Genomic DNA, 22,099 nt, shown 5'->3' on the forward strand with positions numbered 1-22,099 from the left:
CTCAGGTAAAAGTTTTTGCAACTTCATGATCTGAAAAAGTCTTAGCAACTTTTTCCTCACTGAGGTTATTTGTCACTTATCTCTTCTTGCTTCAAAGCTTTATAATCTGGTGGATAGATTTTAGAAATATAGTATATATAGTACAGTATATACGTATGTGTATGTATTCATATATATATTTATATATTATAATGTTGATATGATACATAAAAATATAGGTGTATATTTAAATAAGAAATATAGTGTATATATATGTAATGCTGTATAAACTAAATCCTATTTCTGAATCATTTAATGTCAAACATGGCATTTTGTGCCTCTCTTTTAAGTATACTTTTCTGCTTGCAGATACCATAAACCCTTAATGGTACAAGTTTCCAGGGAAAAGTGCTGCTTGCACCTCTGTCTATATAACCCTGCTTCATGTCCCAACATTCAAAAGCCTGACAGTTCTCCTGTTCTGTCTTGCAGTGGAAAGCTAGAAGGAAAGAGTGGGGGTGGAACTAAGCTTGAATTAATTTATTTCCCAAATAATAATTTAACAAATTTAATAAATTAGAAACTGTCAGATTATAATCCTATAAATCATATAGTCAGGTTGGCTGAGCTAATAAAGGACAACTATTTCTTACCTCTCATTTTGACTTTGTGTGTCTACACACCTGTTTTTCAGTTAGAAGATCTGAAACCTAGGATTGAGGTGTCACTGCAACAAATGCTGTCCATATGCAGTAAATTTGGTCCATGTAGACACTGTAGCCATTCATCAGGGATTCCTGGACATCCAGGCTACCCTGGTTGCCAGAGTGTGAAAACCTGGTAAATCACAACTCAAAAGAGTACAACAATAATTATGCCTAAAAGCAGTAGTCTGCTGCCAGAATTCGTAGGGCTGGCAGCTGCTCTAAAAATACATTTGAGATTCTTTACTGCGTTGCACGTACCACACACATTAAGACTCCACTTTCCAAACGGATACATGCAGTCAATCCTGGAAAAACTGAAAGGGAAGGGTTCTGCTTTTAAAGCACTTCAAGTATAGAAATTAAAATCTTTTACTGCTTTGTTACTTTGAGTTACACAGCTATGTAATCGAGCAAATGTATCACTGTCAACTTGCTCCAAATCAACAACACAAAGAGGAAATGAGTTTCTGAGCAAATATATTTCCAGGTCACCAAAGAATACACGGGTTTTGTCATTAGGTGGTCTTACTTTTCTAGGACTATATTACATTAACTTGAAAATAAACGACAAGGCTTGTAAAAATAAATGGCAAGGCTTGTAAGGTGTGTTCATTAGTCTTGTAATAACATGTAGGCACTTTAGTCGCTAACTTCATAATTTTACAGGGAGATTGAAAGCAATTATTCTATTTTTCTCTGAGTTATCAAGTTGCTGAGCAGCCTGTTCTCTACTTCATGTTATTTAGAAAATAGATAACTTCCTAATACTGACCGTTTCAGGCGTCTGAACATTGTTTATATTCTCCACATTATGGGTAGTACCATCACATGCGTTAGCCAAAATGGCTTTTGCAATTTATTAATGAAATGTGAACTTCTAGCTTGATGAGTTATAACTGAGAGTGTCTGAGGTCTTTTATTATTCACAAGACTAATAAACCTTATACTTAACATTTATTTTTGTAAACTAATACATATAATTAGCATATATATTTGTAGAGAATATATATTTGTATATTTAACTATATACAAAATCCCTCATAACCACCCCATTTACTTTTGGAACTTTTAGATGGTAGTAATTGCCAATGTAATGGTAACCTTCACCATTCAGCTACAGTTCCACAAAATGCTTTGTATTTTTCCTGTTTATTATGAATATTGAAAATACTTTGTTTAACTGCAGTAGATCATCATTCACAAAGGTAAAAAGCAAGTTTTCAAATGCGACCACTCTAAAAATACTTATCAAGGTTTAATGGTACTGAAAAACAGGCTTTCTGTGTACGCTAGAGGTTTTGTTTGTTTTTCTGTTGTACTAACTGGTATCAGAATTATTTAAGACATATTTGTTAAATGTGGAAAAGACACCATAAAGTATTTTGTCTGAACAGGCTCTTTGTAACTCAGGAATATTTTCTCCTGGTTAGCAGTATGATGCATGCTCACCTCTATTAATAAAATTTTCTCTGCTTTCCCCATTCCTGCACTTTCTGTAAGATTCATCAACATTTTAGTTTCAGAAAAATAGAGCTGTTTACTAATTGATACTCTTACAATAAGACCTAGTAACCGTAATTTGGACCTAAGTTTCTGATCTCAAAAGAATTTTCCAAATGAAAGGGAAAAGGTATTTTAAATTAAATTTTATTATAAACTTCAGAAAATCCAATCACTTACTAAAAAGGCTTTTAATTGACTGAAAAACTCTAAGAAGTAAAAAATACTGACTGCAAATATATATATGAATATTTTAAGAAGATAATGCTAAGTACTGTTATTACTATGTTTTTCAGTGAAACAAGGAAGTCTGATTTTCTTATGCCAGTATATATATTTCTGTAGACATCTGCCACACCTTCAACAGGCTATGTAACATCTTTCAGGCTCAGGGAGTCAACAGCCAGCATTAAGTGATATAATCAGTTTTCTGTTATTCCTCCTGCTCTAAAGCCACCATTGTAGGGGGATTTTGAGATAGGCAGTCAAAGTACAGAATTCAACAGGACAATTTTAGAGGATAAAACATGTTATTACAGGTTGAACTAAGAATTCTGTTATTGGAAATCATAGGATTTAAACACTTTGTAGTAATTACAGGGGAATACTGAGGGGGCATCCTGTAATATGTGCCTCCAATATTGCACTACACATACTTATGCTCTGGGCCACAAATTCACCAAAATTAACTTTTTTTTTATTAATTATGATGGTTATTTGAGGAATCTGTGAGAGCTGGTTTCCCCCAACTGGATATGACTTGTCCGTTCTCTATAATTCTGGGTCTTGTACCTTTTTCTGTGTCCAGGCTGTAGAAACTATTGTTGAATCTTGTCCCAGAATGGATCTGAACACCTGCAGGAAATGGGAGCTAGAACACGCTGCTGGGTTTCACTGGTATTGACTTAGAATATGTCCACAACTATTTTAATCTGGGTCAGGATCACCTGCTTCTTGTGCTCTGCCTCACACCAAAAAGTGCACTGGATTCAGTTCAGATGAAACCAAGGTGGAAGAGGCTCCCTCCAGGAGCCTGTCTGATGTACTCTAGCCCTTAATGGGCACTTGGTTTGTGGAACACAGGTGGCGTTGGGCAGGCAGGCAGGCTAACACCCCTTGTCAGAACGTGGCTGTGTCCTCTGTGCTGGCTGTCCCACCTCCCAGCTGTCATCCTGTAGTCACAGCTACTGGGATTTTGAAGGAGAGTGAAAATATTTGCTTAGTGTGTTGTGGAAATACTTGTTCAGCGGCACACAGACTGTTGGAGGCTTCAGGCTCTTCTGGTAGAAGAGGGCACTGGAGCTGTGCAGAAGGGATGTTTGAGAGTGTCAGTGTGACGTGAAGCTGGGGTAGGGGACTGGAGGCAGGGACCTCTCCCAGTCGTCCCTGAGGTGGGGAGCAGAGCTGGGCTGGATGCAGTGAGCAGAGTGTGCCATGGGCATACCTACAGAGTAGTCCAGGTTAGGGCCTGAGCTTTAATATGGCTTTGAAGCCCTGGGCAGGAACCCCAGATGAGAGTTCTCAGAGTCATTCCTCACTATGTAGCCGGGTTCACCAAAGCCTGATGACAGGTCACGCTGCTGTGTGCTGGCCTTAAGCAGGCCAGACCCTCTGCCGTGGTGGAAGGAGCCTGGAGAGCCTGCGGGGTGGCGGGAGTGGGGGGGTGGGGGGGAGGGGACAGCCACAACACCCTGACAGTTAGCCAGAAGCGAACGCAATTTTTCGCCCGTATTTTATCACTCATATTCTACCATAGGATGGGTAATAATAACATGCTGGAGCATTCTGGCTAGAAGTGCAGTTAATAGTGTACCCATTTTGAGGATGGAATGTGTGCATACCCTTTAAATGCAGACAGAAATACTAGTTTGGATTTCTGTAAAATTGAGCCAATGTTCTTTTAATGTAAAATATTAGATTCGGTGATTTCTTATCATGGCCATTTTTGATAGTTTCACTCTGGCAAGCTATGAATTTGGTGGTTTTATTACGAATTGCATTAATAATTTATTTTGTATAAAGGAGTTGTAATATGCTACTCTCAAACTTAGGTCACAATGAATCAAGTACTACTATATTTTCTCTAGTGAAAAGTTGTTACCTGCTTTTAATCCAGGTGTCCAGGCAAAGTTCTCTAAAATACATCATTTCATCTCTGTTCTGACTGAGGAAAACTTTTTAGGAAAGAAAAAAGATGGAATTTTGGAATTCAAATTCATATGCAAAATAAATAACCTTATTTAGTGTGGACGACGAATGTATATTTTATAAATTATATGGAGTGTTTCTTTTTTTACACTATTGACACATGGCATCCATTAGAACCCAATGGATGTTTTATATATTTATTAATTGTAAATGGCTATTAAGTTTATTGGTCTCTCATGCTTCATAAAAATGATTTTGTATGTCTAAAAACCAGTAATGACTGACATGATCTTGCTTTTACATAGTCAATTTAATTGTCATTGTCTTTGGTACAGTGATTGACACTGAATGGTATGATATCCGTAACTATATGATGGGAAATTGAGTTGCAGACTACTAGGGCAAGAATAATACAATCAATACGATTCAAGATATACAAATGTTTATAATGTAATTATATTTTATAATGTTTTTAATTTTATATGTAATGCTGCAGAACCTACTTTCTGGGAGGAGGAGAGAAATTATATTTTGTAATGATGGATGGCATTGTTATGGTTATTTTGGTTGCAGTTTATTTTTTATTTCTGATCATTTGCTATTTTACGGGAGAAAGGCAGGGTGCCAAGGGTGTGAACAGAATATGTACAGCTGAGTCTTGTCCCAGAATGGACCTACAGCAAAACCTAGGAGGAAGATCTGGATACAGCAGTGTCTAAAATGAGATCATCACTTTTAGTCTGAATGCAGAGAGGATATGTAAATTAAGTATAAATTAAGCACTCAAAAGACAATAATTTTGTGAAATAAAATGAAAACATCAAAACCTCTGAAAATAGGTTAGCTGTTTCTTTAAGCAATTTAATTGTAGAAGTTGCTTGACAAAAAAAAGTTTTCTTGTTTTATTATCTGTATGAATAGCCTTAAGTATTAAAGTTAATGCTCTCACATACTAATACATAATTATTTATATTACTTTGATGTTTTGTGTATTTTTACAAGGTGCTAATTGTGCTGAATCAAGTTGACAAAATTGCATAATTTGTAGGTTAATATTAGCATAATCCTACAGTACATTGTTTAGCAAGAGTAGAGAAATGAAGTTTACTGAATGCTTTTCCAATATGATAAGAGTGTGTGTCTCTAAGAATAATAATTTCCATTACATAAATCATGACTTTTGGGAAAGTTTATAACTAATAGTGTTCTTTTTCATGTGGGCCAACTGACTGTGAAGGTTTGCTAAAGTGGAATGTATCATAGAAGTGGGTTTCATAGTTTATCAAGGAATGTTATCCAAATATCAAGGAATTAATTGAAACACAGATACAAAATTAAGATTTGGTTTACAACAACAAACCAACTACCTTTTGCACCCCATCTCATGTTTGTGACATTTCTGTATTCAAAGGTCTTTCCTTCCAGCTTTCCATGGCTTCTTAAAAATGGCAGCCTTGGGACAAGGAACATCAAGTTCAATCCCATTGTAGAGAGTTCCACTGACAGCATATCCAAATTGGCACCTGTAAATCTTTGTGCAATATCATGTGCAATACTACCAAGGAATATTAAATTTTGCCTATAGCAAGTCAAGTCCAACGGTTTAGTAGAGAGATGATCTTTGAAAGAAGGAAAGCACCAATATTTTTATGGTTTTATGTAAATTGTGCTGCATATTACGTCAGCAGCTGTCTTTGGTTGCTTTTTTGCTTTTCAGAGGCAAAATAAATCCCTTATGTGCTAATGAGAAAAAAGGACAACATCACTCCTTCAAGCCATTGCTTCACATGTTCCCTGCTGGAGTGTCAGGGCATATAGAAATAAATTAAGCTGGTGTACCAGTTGTTTTTCACCTGTCAACTCTAACATACTCAAGTTACAGGAATGAGGCTACCTTACATTCTAGTCAGGAGTCCATATGGAACCTAATGCTTGGCTTCAGGGTGCCCACTTTTATCTTGAGCATATGCTAAGAAAAACAGAACAGGAGGACACATCAAAGAGGAAATACTGCCCAAATATCAGTCAGTCACCTACTATCCACACCATTTTCATTTATGCCTGTCAAAGGGAAAGGGATTAAGTAGGTGAATATACAGATGAATGGATACAGTGGCATTTTTTAGCTCAATGACTTGTCTCTGACAACGAACAAGGGTGGATCCCTAGGTGAGAGTCTACGAATCACAAGGCCTGTAATGACACTTTCCTAACCTGCAGACTGTGTGCTTGGGGATTCCTGAGGCAGCCATAGTCTTTCTGAGTTTTCATAGTCCTCAGAGCATTGCTTTTTTATGAATTTACTTACTAATTTTACCATCTACATTCTCCTGTGCCAAGACTTCAGCAACTTAGCTGCTCATCATTTGTAGTTAATTAGCCTTCTCCTTTTGTGGGTATTGAACTTGCCACCTGGAGACAGGATTGCAAATGGTAAAAAAATCCAAACAAACAAGCTAAAGCCTCTTTGGTTTTATATTCTAAAAATCTATTTAAAGTAGTACTATGTGTAAAAGGATGTAATACACAGATTTAGCAGTGGAAGCTCTCATGTACATATATCTGGGAGGGGTGTCCCATAGCACACAATGTGTGCATGAAGCTGCATGGTGATGTCTCCTTTCACCCCTCATTTCGAATAGACCTGCACCTGCCACTGCAGCAACAACTGCATTTTCTCTTATCATTGTAATGGTATTTAAGTACAGTTAATCACTGAAAGAGCATTGAATTTTAATGGATTTGCCTGTTCATAAATTTCCTGGTTTTTATGATGCTTAATATTGGTTTATACTGATTATACTGAGAGTAACGATTTTTTTAAAGACATGAGCAATAAGCACTAGTATTTCACCTTGTAAGATTTAAATATACATATCTTCTCACTGCAACTTTTCTCTTTCCTTCTCCTTGCAACTCTTATTAGCCAAAGCAAAGGCAGGAAGAATGGAGAGTGACGGGAGATTCAATTTACCAGTGCTGGAATGCAAATTCAGTGACACTAATATCAACCCCTACTGAATTTTTGCTTTTAAGATGCTGATAAACTTCCTCACGCTGAGAAGAGTAATTTCATTTTGTGAGGAACAGGAGGAAAGCTGTTTTAATGTAGTGTCCAAAATGAGAAACCACACTGGACCAAAAGAAATGTATTTTAACTTTTATTTTCTAGGTGAATTTTAAATCTAAACCAAGGTTGTTCCTAGTAATTCAGAGTAAGGTAGTTAAAAATATAATGTGACTTTCAGTTATGATTTGACTCATTTTGAAAAATAAAGTATGATAAGCATGATGAAAGATGACAGTAATTTTAATACCTTAGGTGAGTGACTACATTTTTTAACTGTGTCAATAGTCTGTTTTCTTCCAATATTTCTAAGAAATGCAACACACATGGCAGATACTGAACAACAACTGTGTTCATCTGTAGCTAAGCAGAGCGGTCATATACATTACTAGGAATTTAAATGTATTTCTTTGAACATAATCTAAACATAGATAAGATTTTTACTGCAACTGTGGTCAGGTTTCATAACAGCAATGAAAAGTAGACCACATTCAAGCCAGTGATTTGAAAACTGTGATGTCACCAGTTGGCATTGCTTGATAAAGAGAGAAAAATGCAAATGACACAACTGATAGGAGAACATGGAAACAAATACCTAGCCATCTCAGGAGGGTTATAATATACAAAGGGAAGAGAACATAGAAGAAAGTTACAGTGGTATAAGGTGTTATAGCAGTGTAGGGGGTGTTTGATTACCATAACACTTGTGTAAAATGCGTTTTCAAATGATACTTTTCCCTAATGTATTTAACAAAAATATTTTGAGTGCATGAGCTGTGCTTATTCTTGAAAGATGTTTTGTAGTATTCATTTTGACGCCTCAACAGCAAGACTTCACCAACTGCTACTGTGTAGAAATTACTATAAGTCTCTGTATCTATTTTTCATTTTTAAATAGACACAAGTTTTGTGCACTGATTATTCTACATTCGGTCTCTTCTAACAATTCCTTAGATGGTTGATACTGGGTTCCAAAATAAAATCTGTGAGAATGTTATCTAAATAACAGCTTCACAGCATACTAAAAACTTACTACAGCTTGAATTTATAGGGAGCAAAGAGACTTTGTCAGCTTCTGCAGGAAGCTGTCAGCCCATAAAGGCCTAGAGGAGTCCTTCCATAAACTACTTTTTGGTCTTTAAACCTTTTTTCTTTCTTAAATATTTTTTAGTTTTAACTAGTAAGAGTCTGTATTCTGAATGTTATGACGTATTGTTTTGTCCCAAGCTGCATCTTTCTCCACCTTCATCTGTCATCATTTTTAATGTCATGACTGATCATTTGGTCAATCAGTGCTGAGCTCTGACAGCTTCTTTGCTGTGCCTTTATCAGACAGGCAGCCATATTAAAATCGATAGAATAAAGATTACCTGATCTATTCTGATAATTTGTCTGTGTCCATTTCCAGTGAAATTTACTGAACACATTGTCATTTATTAGAGTGGTTTGGAAGGCATGTTTGGACTGCATAGGACTAAGCAGTAACTGTTCTCTGTTAATTCAAATAAAGGTTCTGGTGTTTAGCAGCTATTAACCTCAGGGCCCATGAATCACGTTCTGCCTGAGGAACAAAGAGAGTTCATTCACAGACAGTTTGAGGATTACTCTTCTACGCAGAATTTAGACTCTGAAAAATCTTCTCTCTTCTTTTAAACTGTGTTTTAAAAAGTTTTATTTAAATAACAATAATTTTCCTTCAGCATCTTATCGCCAAACTAGTAGAACAGTACAATGAATAATTTTATCTCAACTACTTTCTGTGATCAAACGTCTTTCCTAAAAAAAAAAATCATTCACATAGATTGCTGATTGTGGGGGGTTTCTATGCCTTATATTTTCCCTACCTTATAGTTAATGTAACAGAATAAATACAAAGACTCTCTTTCACTGCTTGCTGGTCCAACTCTCTTTTGCATATTATTAATCAAAAGTGATTACCATAAGCAGTACATTAGAAGTAAGAAAATTGATCTTTGTACGGGTGTGTTCCGCAAAATAAATCTTTGTCTACCGGAAAAGGAGGTCTGTGGAAAAGTATATATCCTTCTGTAGATGGTTATGAATGGATATAGTGCTGTTCATACTCCATGGTATTAAAAGATTTTAAAATGTGAAAACCAAGGTGGGATATATATAACCAGCAGAAGGGAGGAAAAACTTATATTTTCTTCTAAAAAATAAAAAAAAATCATTACAATAGAAGAGATGGTCTGTATTCCCTGATAGTAATGTGATTTTATTTGGTAACTTAAACTCTCTAACATTCAAGAAATTGTATAGTTTGTCCATACAGAACAAGAGTACTTCCTAGAAAAATAATTGAGCATCTTTGTTTTTGTCCTTTAAGTACACCCTAAAACCTATTATAACCCTCTAAAAGAGGATTATTAAACTAAACAATAGTAGCTTGTTTAATGATGATCTGTTAACAAAACATTCTAGCTAATCTCTGATTAGTGATCACATTTCGACACCAATCCAAAACAGGATAACTAAATTCCTTAACACATAGGCCATTTGCAAAGAAAAACCCCAAATTCTGCCTTCATTTCATTTCTTTAGTACTTGGCAGTGGCTAAGGCAAACAGATCTTGAACCAGACAATCAATCAGTCACTCTGGACAAAAACAGATTAGAACTTCCCAGACTGCCAGAAGTACTTACATGGTTTTTTATGTAGTGGACTGTAGGCTTGCAGATGTGGTAGTAATATTTTTCACCCTTTCTTATTGTACAAAACCCTATTTGTTAATATCTTAATTTTGTTTCAATCGTCCTTGTATTTCAGGCATATTTATTTTTTCATAGCTGTCTTTATCAAATACTCAAATTGAAGGGAAAGTTATATAGAAAAAAGGGTTTAGTAAAGGGCCCCTTTACACAGTACAAGTAGAAATTCCTTTGAAGAGAGTTGCATTTTCTTTGAAATAAAAAGAAGTGGACATTTGTATCCATTGAAGAGATAGGCAAAATTAGTTTCTTTCAGTAAAACTGGAGCAGAATTGTAGTATATGCCTGGGATCCTTTGGGGCAGTCTCTCACCACAGAAATTTCAATTAAAAAACAGTCTTTTTCATCTGTATTAAATATAATATTACAATTAATATTTCTAAAATAAAAAATCCTTTAATAATAATAGGATCATGGGACTAAAATTGGGAAGTAAGGATTTAAGAATCTGTCTACTGATTTTTCATCCTTTGTCTTATGATATGGTAGGTCAGATGCATCACATATCTTTTAAGCAATTTTCCCTTTGAAAACGGATCTATAAATAATCGTACAGTCACAACATACAGCCAGCATGTTAGCCAGCAGTAAGTGTTTGCAGCGTTGATAGCTACAGCAAATTTATAATGTGCATTAGGAGCCTTTTATCAGCACTAGTGTTTCCTTCATGTTAGAATCTAGCATCTGGTAGAAGGGTATACCCAGTTATACTGGGGCCTGAGAGTATTGTATCTATGATGTGAGTTAGTGTGAGTTAATAAAGCTGTAAAGGGAAAACATGTTTTGACCATAGAATTCATCTGAAACATTGAAAATTATTCAAAAATTTATAAGACACTGGGTTCTGCACTTGGGTCACAACAATCCCATGGAACACTACAGGCTTGGGGAAGAGTGGCGGGAAGGCTGGCTCGTGGAAAAGGACCTGGGGGTGCTGGTTGACAGCCAGCTGAACACGAGCCAGCAGTGCGCTCAGGTGGCCAAGAAGGCCAACAGCATCCTGGCTTGTATCAGGAATAGTGTGGCCAGCAGGAGCAGGGAGGTGAACGTGCCTCTGTACTTGGCACTGGTGGAGCCGCACCTTGAATATTCTGTTCAGTTTTGTGCCCCTCACTACAAGAAGGTCATTGAGGTGCTGGAGCATGTCCAGAGAAGGGCAACGAAGCTGGTGAAGGGTCTGGAGAACATCTTATGAGGAGCGGCTGAGGGAACTGGGTTTGTTTAGCCTGGAGAAGAGGAGGCTGCAGGGACACCTTATGGCTCTCTACAACGACCTGAAAGGAGGTTGTAGTGAGGTGGGTGTTGGTCTCTTCTCCCATGTAACAGGTGATAGGATGAGAGGAGATGGCCTCAGTTTGCATGAGGGGAGGTTTAGATTGGATATTTGGAAAAATATCTTCACTGAAAGAGTGGTCAGGCATTAGAGCAAGCTGCCCTCCATCCCTGGAGGTGTTAAAAAGAATGGGTAAACAAGGTACTTTGGAGCATGGCTTAGGAGGCACGGTGGAGTCGGGTTGGTGCCTCAGCTTGATGATCCTAGAGGTCTTTTCCAACTTTGATGAGTGTATGATTCTATGATTCTATGGCACATATGTGTAATAATAATTTCACTGTTCAGAAGTGCTACTATGTTTCCATTTGATATAACTGTTAGAAATGCTAATAAATGATGCCATCCATATTACACCACATTTAACCTGAGACATCCAGTATTATTAGTTATCTTTTTTTTTCTCTAGTCAGTAAATATTGTATCAGTAGATAGTTATTTCATCTCCTTTTATACCTGCAGACGGTTTGACAAATCTTTGGAAAAGTGGCAGCTTTTTCATTGTGACATGAAGAATTTTAATCATTGGCTAACAGAAACTGAAGAGAAGCTGTCGAGAGCACAGATAGAGGTTGGAGACGTGGGTCATGTGAAAACCAACCAATTTCTCCAGGTATGATTTGATTAACACATTTCCTGTTTTTCTGCAGTGATTAGAAATTTGCAGGTCTGGGTATTCTGTATAGTGTTGCAGTTCATTTAAGGAGGATGTCTAGTGTCGAGCGGCCAGTGGCAATTTTGGTCAGATATTTCTGTTTTCCTTGTTAACTAAGAATTTTCACTAGTTTTTTTAAAATACATTTTTAAAGGAAGTAAAATATAGAATAACATGGTATACTGTGGTACTTCCATAGTTACGTATTTGTTTGGAGTTTATTTAAAGTGCTCATTAATTTCCGTTTGTTACTTACAACCAGCAGAAGCATCAGACTAAATTTTAAAATGTTGTGGAAATGTGATTAACCATGGAGCTGTACAAGAGATATGCCATGAACTATGTCTTGCAAGTATTGCTTATTTTGCCTGTTTCATGTTTCAATCAAAGAACCTTGAGGATGCTTTTTGTGAAATGCAGTGTGACAGAATAGCCACTTAGTTCCTATGTGTCCAGTTCTAATGTGCATGCTTTTCATCTTGCAAGCTCTTTGAGCATCATAAGGGAAATAATAACTCTAGTTTCCTGGTAGTTTATTTCATTTCCCTCTTGTATGATTGAAATGGTAATGGGTATGAAGAATTAATTCTAAACTGATGTTTTGCAGGTTGATAGGTTCAGCTGAATAACGTGGCTGGACTAAAATCTGGAGTCTTGTTATAAATTACAACCTCTGCATAAGAAAAAAAGTCTGTTAAACTAATAGGCATTTGTACATTTGAATTGCTGGATCAAATTACTCAATTTCACATTGAAAGAAGTTAAGTCTATGTAATATTTAAGTTCCAGTTTTGTTCTGAATGCAACACTAATCTACTTTTTGACCTACAGTTAAAAAAAGTCATGTATTTTGAATTTTAATATTTACAGTCACCTTTTTTAAGATTTAGGCTGCTATTTCTTGACTGTAAAACTGCTAAATTGAAAAGGAAACCAAATCATACAGTGCAAGTATAAAAAAAAATATATATATATATAACTGTTAAGTAATATATTAAGCTGAGGTACTTAAAATAGCAGGTAAATACTTTCTGCAAATGACTTTCAATGCTTTGAACACTGGAGATGTCTAAGATCTGGCTTACAAAATAGAATGTCATCAATGAATTAAAGGTGCTTTTTATTGTGTATGTAAAAGGTAGCAGAGCTCCTGTGTATTTCCACTGCAATTTCAACTCCCTTTGTCACAGGTTTAAGCATTTATTTGGAAAACCTATAAAATACTAAAGACATAAGTATCTATGTGATGAATAGTAATACAGTGTCACAAAGCCTTACCCTTTCTTCTTTGCTTTGCCTCTGCTCCATCACACCTCTTGGCACTATTCTGGTATCCTTCAGCAGCTTCAAATGAGCATTTAGACAAAAATGGATCTGTGGAAAGTGTTTGTCTCCATTTTTTAATCCCCCGTCTAAAACAGTATTTTCTCTCTGAGACAAGGTTGATTTTTGAGAGTGCCCGGACCAAGACAAGGTGTATCAGAGATGTTATAAATGCACTGGGTGTGTAGCACATTTCACAGCCCCAACAGATTAGAAGCATTGTTTTCTTGTGGTTATTGAGAAAGAAGTTCATACTGAATCGAACATCATGCTGAAAGACCCTGAGATAATGCCTTGTAATGCAGAAGCTTAGATTCCAGTGTAGAACAAGACTGCTTCTTTTTACATTTCCCTTTGACCTAGCCTCCTTCTCATCTGTTATCCGTTTGTTATTTTCTTATGCAACATATGAGAATATTATGAACATATGTTTGCAGAATGGATTTCTACCAAGATTTTCTTTTTGCAGTCCAACAAGCTTTTTCTTTCTTCCTTTTTCCCTTGTGTTAGAAATCCCAGGAAGTCGCGAATTTGTCTCTCAAACATTTCATTTAGTTCAGTACAGCAGACAAAACTACCTTCCTAATGAAAATTCACAGAGTGTGAAAATATTCCAACTAACCTCAGGAATGCAGACCCTATGTTAGTTAACATTTATTTGTGAGAGAACGTTTAGTCTGAAGTTGCCTTTTCCATTCTCTTTGTTGGTTTTTTCTTTATTTTGCTGGGTGTTGTTCGAAAAGTATTAGGCTTCTGTGAGGCTAATGGAAGAGATCATTAGAATTTCCATTAGATAAACAGTTAAAGCAGCTGAGCGTTTTGATTTACTAGATTAGCAACTTGTTTTATTAATGAGATCATGCTGCTTAGTGAACCGTATTCAGAATTAACAGGATTTGTTTGAAAATGTTTTCACAAGCAAGTGAATAGTCTTGTATTCAACAAGGAACTGTTTTAGAAAAAAAATATACAAAACATTCAGATGCATAATACCATTTCTAGGTAGGACTACTTTGGAAAAGTAAAGATTAATATGTTCATTAACATTCAGTAAATACATAAAGTCAAATGTTAATGTAAAATGAAACAGTCAACAGTATGATTAGGTGATTATGTTAATATAGGTTAAGAGGTAATTACATTCTTTTAGGTGTATTTGGGGAGGGGAGTTGTGTTCCTTTTTGCTGCACAATGGCATGATATTAAGGAACATTAATGCCTTATATACAATGTTAACAAAACCTAATAAAAGAATTGTTACATTTCAGGTCATGAATACTTAAATACTCTTATTGTGAATATTTCACTAAGACTTTCTGAGAGCAGAACTTGTGGTGTTGAAAAGAAATATCACATTTCAGTTTTTAAGAAATTGTAATTGACTTATTATTAGGAGACACAGGATTTAAATGGATGTTTTACAGATAGCACATCATATAATCCCTTTGAAACATATTGAACTCTGTCCTGAAAGTAGTTAAAGATTTTTTTTGCTCTCATCATTCTGACTGAAAGGTTTTTCTGTCTCTTCACTACTTAATGCTTGGTGACTTTAACTGCTTCAGTTTCCTGCATTTGCGCTTTGTTTATTTATTTTTGTGCCAAGACTGAGTTGTAGTTCAATTCTATCTACTCCCTGATGTTTATCCCCTTCTGTTCTTATAGGCTGCAGTCATTTTCCCTATTGGATCTCATTTGGTAAACTAAAGTGGCAGTTTTCTAATCTGCTTTCTTATGGTAGCTAGACAACTTGACTCTTATTTCCTGTGCCTATTCCTCTTTCTGGAACATGCGTTCTCAAAATAGCACACTATTATCCAAACTGAAATACCAGCCATAGCATCATCAAGATAGCTCAGGTGCTGTATTTTATGGCTGGATTTTACCATGACAGAATGTTAGAATATAATCCATAATCATCTATCTAAAATTCATTTTTTCTTTTTTTTTTTTTTTCTTGTGGTCTGCCTTGCAGCCCCAGTCTACATTCCATTTCATATATTTAAAAAAAAAAAAAAAAAGCACAGGTTTTACTGGAAATTAATGTCAGGTTCATATGCAGCAAAGAAGCAAACAAGAATTAGAATTGGAGGAGGGTGTGCAGGGGGCTGGGTGTTCGTGTGCCATAGGTAAATGCTAAAAAGGCAACTGTAAAAAGAGGAATTCTTCAACAGTTTCAGAACTAGTCTGTCGAGTTACATTCCTGAATTATAACCTGAGAATTTAAAAAGAGTATTCTTATTTTTAAAATATAGAACATCCAGAATATTTCTTCTTTACATTGGTATTAAAAATTACTCAGCAGTCTATATTTAGCATCCACTTTTGGGTTGCATGTTTATTTTATTTTAGGTGGTAGGGATTTTTAATAGTAAAATAATTAGGTGCTGGATCTGAATTTTGATAAAATTTCTTTGTGTTCATGATGGTCATCCACTTCACACTGAAAAGGCAAGGACTGAACTTCAGTTTATTTTCCATAATTGAATTGTTTCAGAAATATTTCTGTTATATACTTATTCATTTCTCAAGTATTTACTTTCATTTACAGGCATAAATATCAAGGATATTATGTTTATTTTTTAAGGTCACAGAAGACCTTCAATAATCTGTAAGATTTTGAAATTATTGGGTAGTCGCCTTACTAATCATACTAGGCCTTCTGAGGATATGGTGCATATAGAAATTGCTTGTAAGTTACAGATCTCTCTTAAATTGTTCATACATTGAATTGCCCAGCATTTACATTTTAGAATACTTATCCAAGCCTGCAAAAGTCTTGTGAATGACTCATGTCTTCTCTAGACCTTCCTTCTACTGCACTATAATGTCGGGAACACCACATTTTTGTCCTGTAAGTGTTTAAAGTAAGAAGATACAGAAAATCAAGGCTTCAGCGCTGGAAGTCATGGTCATGCTAATAATTTCTCTCTTTTATAACTAAATTGGATTATATGGATACTGATGATTTAATAACAACTAAATTTAAACACTTCTTTCTGGAATACAACACAAATGGAATCAGGCGATATAGGGGGAAAAAAAGTATTTCAGTGCTTGAGGCCACATATTCTCATACCATGAAAACACAGTGGTAAGCAGATGGATAGTTTACTCTGTTTTCCTCCAAATATAAAACTTGTAAAAATACATTTTTATATATAATGACCGTGGCTTTCATTTAGATTCATCATTAGATTTTGTGTTTCAGATTTATTTCTTGCTTTATTGAGTGATAAATGTTATGCCAATAATCTCTGATTCGTCTTGTTCCAGTTTGGATTCCATTTGGATTCAAATGGTTCAGTTTTGTTCCCTTTGGATCAATTTTGTTCCACCTGGTTCAGTTTTGACTATTGTTGTTTGGTGTTATGAAATACTTTCAGAGAAATAGTAGACATGTAGCCAAATATTCCTTCTGGTCAAAGAGGTGTCTATGATTGCTTAATAATTCTAGAAGAGATAAAAAATATAGAATGTGGAATCAAAGAGAAACCAATTTAACATTGTTTTAGAGGTATTGATCATGGTACATACTACAATTTCCTTCATATGGCAAGGGCATATCTCGAAGGATATATATCTGGCAGGAATGTTTTATTGGCTATTATTTTTTTAATACCAAAAGCACACAATCCCTTGCCTTTATGTTGAAAATAGGTTTGTGATATTTTATTTTACTTTATATTATTTTATTTTACTATTAATGTTCTCCTTACAATTTTACACATCCTTAGTACTTTGACTAAGTGTTCTGAACTAAGCACTAAAATGTTCTAAACATGATAACCAGTCTACATGAATGGCATCAGTTCTTACTTACCTTTTGACTGGATCATTTATTCAGAAAAGCTTACTGGTTTTCTCTTTGCTGACTATCACCCTCTTATCAAACACCTCTGAGAGCAACATGCTGCTGCCCCTAAGAAAGAATATATAGACTCAGTGATATCCCATGAATTTCAGGTTTTTGTCCATAATTTCTAAGGTCTCTGTAGAAATGTTTCAAATAATATACATGAGGTCTGCATCAGACATCTGGGCCCTAACTGAGCAAAACACCTCTTTCTTTTTCTGGTTTAAGGTCATCATAAAAACAAATTTGTGGGCCTTTCTTGACTGAAGTGCTATAGCAACGGAAAGACATAATTTTCAGTTAACAAATCATAAAGACATGACAATTACTAGTAAAATAGTTACTGCTTCTTTCTTATGCCAAGCAAAATGTTAAATAATACCATAATCTTTATAAGTGACACACTCCTGGATATATAAAATTCCTAAAAATGTTATTTTATTGTTCAGAGATTCCTCATCATTGTTGCTACTACTAATGGAAATGATGAAATATCAAAATAGTTTACCCTGAATTTGTAGTAAAAACATTTTCTTGTCATGTCAAGCTATAAGAAGTATTATTTCATAATTATATCAGTTATTTAATTCTTCTCTACTGCACACAGTTCAACATTATTATTCATTCCTAATTTACTGTATCCTATTAAAATTTTTTAATTAATTTGTTGCTACTGGTAATGGGACATTTAAATGTCTGAAGGCTATGAGAAATAATAAATTTAAAGTTGCTTATGTGATTTTGCCTACTCTTGCACCATTAGATGGCAATTCATAGCTTATATTTAGGTTTTATTGTAAATCCTAGGATTGTTTACCCAGACAAACGAAATTTAATCTTCTAAGTAATTAATGAGGATGCATTTTTCAAACATTCCATTATGAAACTTTTGAAATAACTATTATCACATGTAGATGCATAGTGACATAATTTTTATACATGGCAAGAATGAATAAACATGGGGTTTTTCTCTGTCTTGGAGAAAACAGTGTTCTTGGGCTGGATCAGTCAAACTTCCAGGTACCTGACTGTAACTACATCAGTGGTTGGGGGATTCATCCTCACCACTGGGGATGGGGAAAGATGGGGATCTGGGAAAGAGATTGAGGTTTATACCCATTTCACAAGCATTTTTTTTTTGTGTATGTATAAAAAACAAAGGAAACGGAGGATAGAATTTTTTCATACTGATGAATTTGTCTTACATTCAGGGCTAATCTGAACATTTATAATCAGTGACACGTACAGATAATACACTTCGGATTCAGCCTATTTATTAATGCTTTTGCCATGGTATAAATAGAGTAGTTAATCTGACCATGTATCGGAAATTTTGGGAAATGAGTTACTAAATGAATGACTGCTTTGAAAGGGGTTGATATTGGTTCTTTTGCCTGACAAAACATTTAGCTGGATTGCTTCCATCAGTCTTTCAAAAGTACCTCGCATTACATCAGAGACCACTGTGGCATATGATTAATCTGTGGGTGTTGATGCATAGATGTGAAGATAAAGGCAAACTTATGACACTTGAACTGTGTCACTTTATGAGTGGTCAGCCTGGGAGTCTTTCTAGGTCTTCTGATGTGAATAATTAGCCATTAGAAATGCTTCCATAAAACAATCACAGAAAGGTAAGACTCTTGGGAAATAACTTTCAATACTTATTAGTTACATAAATTAATACAAATAGGTCTTGTTGTGGCCCTTTTCATGGATAGCTTTATTGATCTTATTCAGAACCTTTCATCCCAACAGACTTTGCAAACTCTATCCATCACCTGCAGCTTTTCATTACCATCTTATTTTAGACTAAAGACATAATGTAAAGCCATATAGTAAGCACGTTGGGCAAGAGAGAAGGTTAATGTTATGTTGCTTTAAAAAGTGAACTCTTTTGGTATTATAAAAACCTGCATTATGAAAACTGTAATGTTTATGCAGAGCAGACAGGAAAGGATCAGCATCTGCCCTTAAACTGTCTAAAAAATTCTTTAGCTAAATTTACTTATCCTAATTTTGGAAGTCAATTTTTGTCAGGTGGCGATGAACTGTCTTTCGTCTTTTGCATTACATGTTTTACAGTGAGTGCCTTTTTACTGACAGCCTTTATAGGCACCTTTGTGGAGGTGCTCGCTTATTAATATAAAGAGAGGAGTCAAGGGAGTTCAGTATGAGTTTGACCAGTGATGGAGAGATATTGAAGAATGGATTTTTTGGCTAGACTTTTTTACTATTTATTGTTCATTTCTTGTTCATAACTTGTCGGTTCAATTATTTCTCGAAGTTGTTATGTTATATAGAAAGACAGAATGTAGCAGGTGTGGAAGTAGTGGTAACATGCTTGAGTTGTTTAAATAAAATATTTACTTCTGCCCTACAGCAAACTTCTAACATACTTCTTTCCTACTTAATGTTTGGATGTGAGCTCTATCTCACTGAAACAGGTCCAGAGTAGGCTCTGTATTTGAGCTTGTAATCCTGACCTTCCTTTGTAAGCAAAGAACAAAAATAGGCACTTCTAGGGTGAAAGTCACATGACTTTTCTGAGCTACCCAGAATATTTGAAAGTGAGCTGTGACAGTGTTGGATTTGTTAAATTCTCCATTAAAATGTGAATTAATATTTTATCAGTACATTTTATATAATTGTTTGGGTTTTTTTCTTTTAAAGAAAAGATGAGCAGTCATTAAAACATAAGAACCTGAACATATTTAAGAATAAATTTACTTCAGGTGTCCTCCTTCCTCCCTTCAATGCATATTTAATCAGATTTTGAAAATTCAGGGATTACTAGTACTAGTGAACCAGCGCCGATGTTAGCAAGAATATATGACAAAGTAATGTATTCATGCTGAAATAAATATATTTTCATAATTGAACTAGCTATTTTGCCACAGTACAAAGATAACATTCACTGAATAATTCACTGCATGTAGTAGAAGAGAATAAAAAATATTTAAATGAATTGTAGTTCCACTGTGTTCTGTGAACACCAGAGGTATTGAAGCTAGAATTCCTAGGGTTTTGTGTTTTGTATTTATCCCTAAGTTGCAGTTGAAATTGTTTTCCACCATGGGGTTGCTTTATAAGGTGTGTCTTTTTTGTGTGAATTGTCAGCTCTTTACTAAGGTCTACACACTGCACCTGTTCCCTTGTTAGTGACCAATAATATCTGGTATTCTTTATCTGGTTGCCTTGTTTTTTAAAATAAACTATAAAATGTCATTATTTTTTATTCTAATCTTCTGTCAAATTTGTTTAAAATTAGTCAGAATAGTTAAAACTATAGGATAAGATTAGGGTGGAAGACAGACCAACAGAGAATCAGAGAGCTCAATCATATAAACTTAAATATCAGACTGAAAACCAGGTTATCTTCTGGAAAGTACATGCTTTAAAACTATTTGATTTGTTTTGTTAGAGAGTTATCAAATACTTCATTACCAACAATTACTTGTGAGAAAACATTTTAGATGGAGGCTACTTCTTTCTTTTGTCCTGCTTCGAGCTTCCTGAAGAAATTTGTGCTCACTTTAGTTGGTCGCATCATGCTGGCTTGCAGTGGTGTGTGCAATTAATTTTCTTCTTAAAGCTGAAAACTAAAACAAAAAAAAAAAGTCATATTATTTCAGTAAAGCTTATGGCAGAATTTCAGGACAACATTAGATATTTATAGTAGACACTCTTTGATGCCATTTTTTTTTTCTGTTATACTTCTAAAGGCAACAAACATTTTATTACCTAGATACTCTTCTAAAAACTTAACACAATACAGATATGCTGTAGCTTCTCACTCAAAATCTATGCTTGCAATGGATGAAAAAACAGAAACCTATTAAAGTTGTATCTTTTAAAAAACTGTTTAACTTTTCACAATGGAAGTGAGACCACTATAGAACAAAATCTTTTATTTTATGGGTCCAAGTATTTTCCATTTGCTGAATGTCTTATAAATTCAAACAACAATTCTGCTTTAATTCTGATTAGAAGGAGAAATAAATATGTTCTTTTGCCAGACATACTCAGACTATTTAAAAGCTTTGATTTATATTGAATGATTTAAGAACGCGTAATGAATTGTGGAGTGTGGCGAATTCCAGCTTAAGCATTGACTGGAACAAGAATATAATAGGGTATTGTACTCATCATCTGACTGTGTTAAATTTGAGGTGTACATATCTCAGAATTTTGCTGATTTCAGAATGGTTTCCTGAGTTCTGATTTGTTTTGCTTTGCTTTTTAATGAAGGCAGTGAATCCTTACAGTACATTAATCTATACAGGATGCTCCTGTCAAAAAAATGCTAGAAGGGAAAAAAGATATGAAATGGAATGTATTTTGAGCAGCTTTTCCATTATACAATTACTATATTAGGATGGCAAATGCCTGCCAATTTCACAGTATTATGAGGTGCCTCACTATATTGCCTCAAAAGTGGACAGTCATTTTTGTGGAAATGTAGCGTTACAGAAATTTTATAGAGATGTACTGAAACTGTGTGAGGTTCTGCATTTGGGGTGGTATTAGAAGTTAAATTAAAATATTCAGAAAACATTTTGGTTATGCAGAAAGAATGTTTTTGAATTGCAGGGTCCTAAGAGGAGCAGAGGGCTCTCTGAATGTTAATTTGCCATTAGTGTGGTGGAAATGGGAACTGTAATTCACCTGTGTTATGTAAGACAGTTTATACAAGTTTTATTTTACTAAAGGTTGGAAATAGATGCTGATTCTTTAATATAAGTCAGGTGATCCGTTTTATTTATTTATTTTTCATTATTTGTTGGTGCTGGGTAACTATGTT

At 35.0% G+C, this 22,099-nt stretch overlaps 1 protein-coding gene across 8 annotated transcripts in view; it reads left to right on the forward strand.

Annotated features, from left to right (window-relative positions):
- DMD (dystrophin) overlaps positions 1-22,099 on the forward strand; it is a 1,139,896-nt gene that overhangs the window by 520,133 nt on the left and 597,664 nt on the right. For all 8 annotated transcript variants that reach the window (XM_064473561.1, XM_064473589.1, XM_064473531.1 and 5 more), the window contains one exon: positions 11,924-12,074. In XM_064473561.1, the coding sequence (XP_064329631.1) occupies positions 11,924-12,074 (151 nt within the window). The remainder of the gene's footprint in view (positions 1-11,923; positions 12,075-22,099) is intronic.

Source organism: Phalacrocorax carbo, chromosome 1 (assembly GCF_963921805.1).
Source record: "Phalacrocorax carbo chromosome 1, bPhaCar2.1, whole genome shotgun sequence".
NCBI classification, from domain to species: domain Eukaryota; kingdom Metazoa; phylum Chordata; class Aves; order Suliformes; family Phalacrocoracidae; genus Phalacrocorax; species Phalacrocorax carbo.